The 2,716-nt window shown below is 47.4% G+C and overlaps 1 protein-coding gene across 1 annotated transcript in view; it reads left to right on the top strand.

Moving 5' to 3' along the window:
• Positions 360 to 2,716, top strand: part of LOC18780766 (pollen-specific leucine-rich repeat extensin-like protein 1) — a 7,812-nt gene continuing 5,455 nt past the window's right edge. Inside the window, exon 1 of the mRNA XM_007214050.2 lies at positions 360 to 2,700. Coding sequence (XP_007214112.2) covers positions 400 to 2,700 — 2,301 coding nt within the window. The 5' untranslated portion in view covers positions 360 to 399. The remainder of the gene's footprint in view (positions 2,701 to 2,716) is intronic.

Below are 2,716 nucleotides of genomic sequence, written 5' to 3'. Positions count from 1 at the left end.
TCTCCATCTATCTGCATGCAAAATTCTTTACTGATATTTGGGAGGAGACCTGGTCATCAACCGTCAATCATTTAGTAACCATGACAAGCAAATTTAGGCAAAAATACCAAATTACTAAGCATTTCCATTGCCAAACAAAACTTCCCTAAATTTAGATTTGTTTTGAAAAACATGAAGAAAAGCTGTAACCAACTAATTTTGTGGTGCTTAATTTGTGAAAGCCAGATGGGCAAATTACTTGAGATTGCAAAAATAGCAGAGAAATTTTTGCACAGCCTCTCAAACAAATCAAACCAAACTGGCCCTGCCGCTCAATATAACACTCCCTATTCACCCTCTCCTCCTCATCACCTACAAGCATCCTTGGGCAAAACCTAGGAGGCAGTGGAAAAGCCAAAAATGCAGGGCTCTGGCTGCTTCCTAGTTTTCTTTCTTTTCTTTTCTTCATTCTCTTCCTTCTCCTCTGCTCTAACCAATGCCGAAGCGTCCTCTATTGCACGTAGACAGCTGTTAGCCCTCCCTGAAGGCGGTGACCTTCCTGATCATTATGAATTTGAGGTTGAGTTGAACCTGAACTTTCCCAACACCAGGCTTAGACGTGCATACATTGCACTTCAAGCATGGAAAAAGGCCATATACTCAGACCCTCTTAAAACAACAGAGAACTGGGTTGGTGCTAATGTCTGCTCTTATACCGGAGTGTTCTGTGCAAAAGCTCTTGATGACCCAGAATTAGAGGTTGTGGCTGGCATTGATCTCAACCATGCCGACATTGCAGGATACCTTCCTGTTGAATTAGGCCTGTTGACAGACATCGCCTTGTTCCACATAAACTCCAACAGGTTCTGTGGTATCATCCCCAAGAGCTTCTCTAGGCTAACTCTTCTCCATGAGTTCGATGTTAGCAACAACCGGTTCGTGGGATCGTTCCCAGAAGTTGTCCTGCATATTCCAAACCTCAAGTATCTTGACCTCAGGTTTAATAATTTTGAGGGGAAATTGCCTCCTGAGCTCTTCAACAAGAAATTGGATGGCCTGTTCTTGAACGACAACAGGTTCACATCCACCATTCCTGACACGCTTGGTAACTCCCCTGTCTCAGTTCTTGTGGTCGCCAACAATGATCTTGAGGGCTGCATCCCTAACAGCATTGGAAAGATGGTAAACACTTTGAACGAGATCATCTTGTCCAACAACAAGTTTGCTGGGTGTTTGCCTCCTGAAATCGGATATCTCTCAAAGGTGACTGTGTTTGATATTAGTTCAAACACATTCAGTGGGATCTTGTCCAAAACTTTCAAAGGCCTAGAGAAGTTGGAAGAGGTGGATATTTCACACAACATGCTAACTGGGTTTGTTCCCGAGAGTATATGCACATTGCCAAACTTAGTGAACTTCACGTTCTCTTATAATTTCTTCAATGGTGAGACCCAAGAATGTGTACCGTCTTCTCGGAAGAACGTTGTGTTTGATGACATAAGCAACTGCTTACCAGATAGGCCTCAACAAAAGTCAGCAAAAGAATGTCAAGTTGTGGTTAGCAAACCAGTGGATTGCGGTAAGGCAAAGTGTGGAGGTGGACAAGGAGGTGGACAAGGACCATCAAAACCATCTCAGCCTCCAGTTGAGAAGCCAAGGACACCAAAGCCAGAACAACCTAAACAACAACCTCCTCCACAACCTAAGCAACAACCACCAAAACCATCACCGGAATCGGTTCCAACACCTTCTACACCCAAACCACAACCCCCTAAAGAAGAACCTCCCAAGGAGGAACAACCCCCCAAAGAGGAGCCACCAAAGGAACAACCTCCAAAAGAGGAGCCACCCAAGGAACAACCTCCCAAGGAGGAGCCACCCAAGGAACAACCTCCCAAGGAGGAGCCACCAAAAGAACAACCACCCAAGGAGGAGCCACCAAAGGAAGAGCCACCAAAGGAGGAACCACCCAAGGAGGAGCCACCAAAGGAAGAACCACCTAAAGAGCAGCCACCAAAGGAAGAACCTCACAAAGAGCAGCCACCAAAAGAAGAACCACCCAAGGAGGAGCCACCAAAGGAAGAACCACCCAAGGAGGAGCCACCAAAGGAAGAACAACCCAAGGAGGAGCCACCAAAAGAAGAACCTCCCAAAGAGCAACCACCAAAGGAAGAACCTCCTAAGGAGCAGCCACCAAAAGAAGAACCACCCAAGGAGGAGCCACCAAAGGAAGAACCTCCCAAGGAGGAACCACCAAAGGAAGAACCACCTAAGGAGGAGCCACCAAAAGAAGAACCTCCCAAAGAGGAGCCACCAAAGGAAGAAACTCCCAAGGAGGAGCCACCCAAAGAACAGCCTCCTAAGGAGGAAACACCAAAAGAAGAACCTCCCAAAGAGGAGCCACCAAAGGAAGAATCTCCCAAGGAGGAGCCACCCAAAGAACAGCCTCCTAAGGAGGAAACACCCAAAGAACAGCCTCCTAAGGAGGAGCCACCCAAGGAGCAACCTCCCAAAGAAGAGCCACCAAAGGAAGCACCTTCCAAAGAGGAGCCACCTAAAGAACAGCCTCCTAAAGAGGAACCACCCAAAGAAACTCTCACACCGGAACCATCTCCAGAACCAGTTGCTAGCCCCCCTGAAATAGTTGAAGAAGGACCACCACCACCTGAGCCTACCACTACAAGTCCTAGGGTTCCAGTTCATCCTCCCCCTCCAGCACCTGTGGGAGTGTCCGGGC

Source organism: Prunus persica, chromosome G4 (genome assembly GCF_000346465.2).
Source record: "Prunus persica cultivar Lovell chromosome G4, Prunus_persica_NCBIv2, whole genome shotgun sequence".
In the NCBI taxonomy this organism is placed as follows: Eukaryota; Viridiplantae; Streptophyta; class Magnoliopsida; order Rosales; family Rosaceae; genus Prunus; species Prunus persica.
Note: the sequence above shows the minus strand (reverse complement) of the source record. Positions and strands in the feature narration are given on the sequence as shown.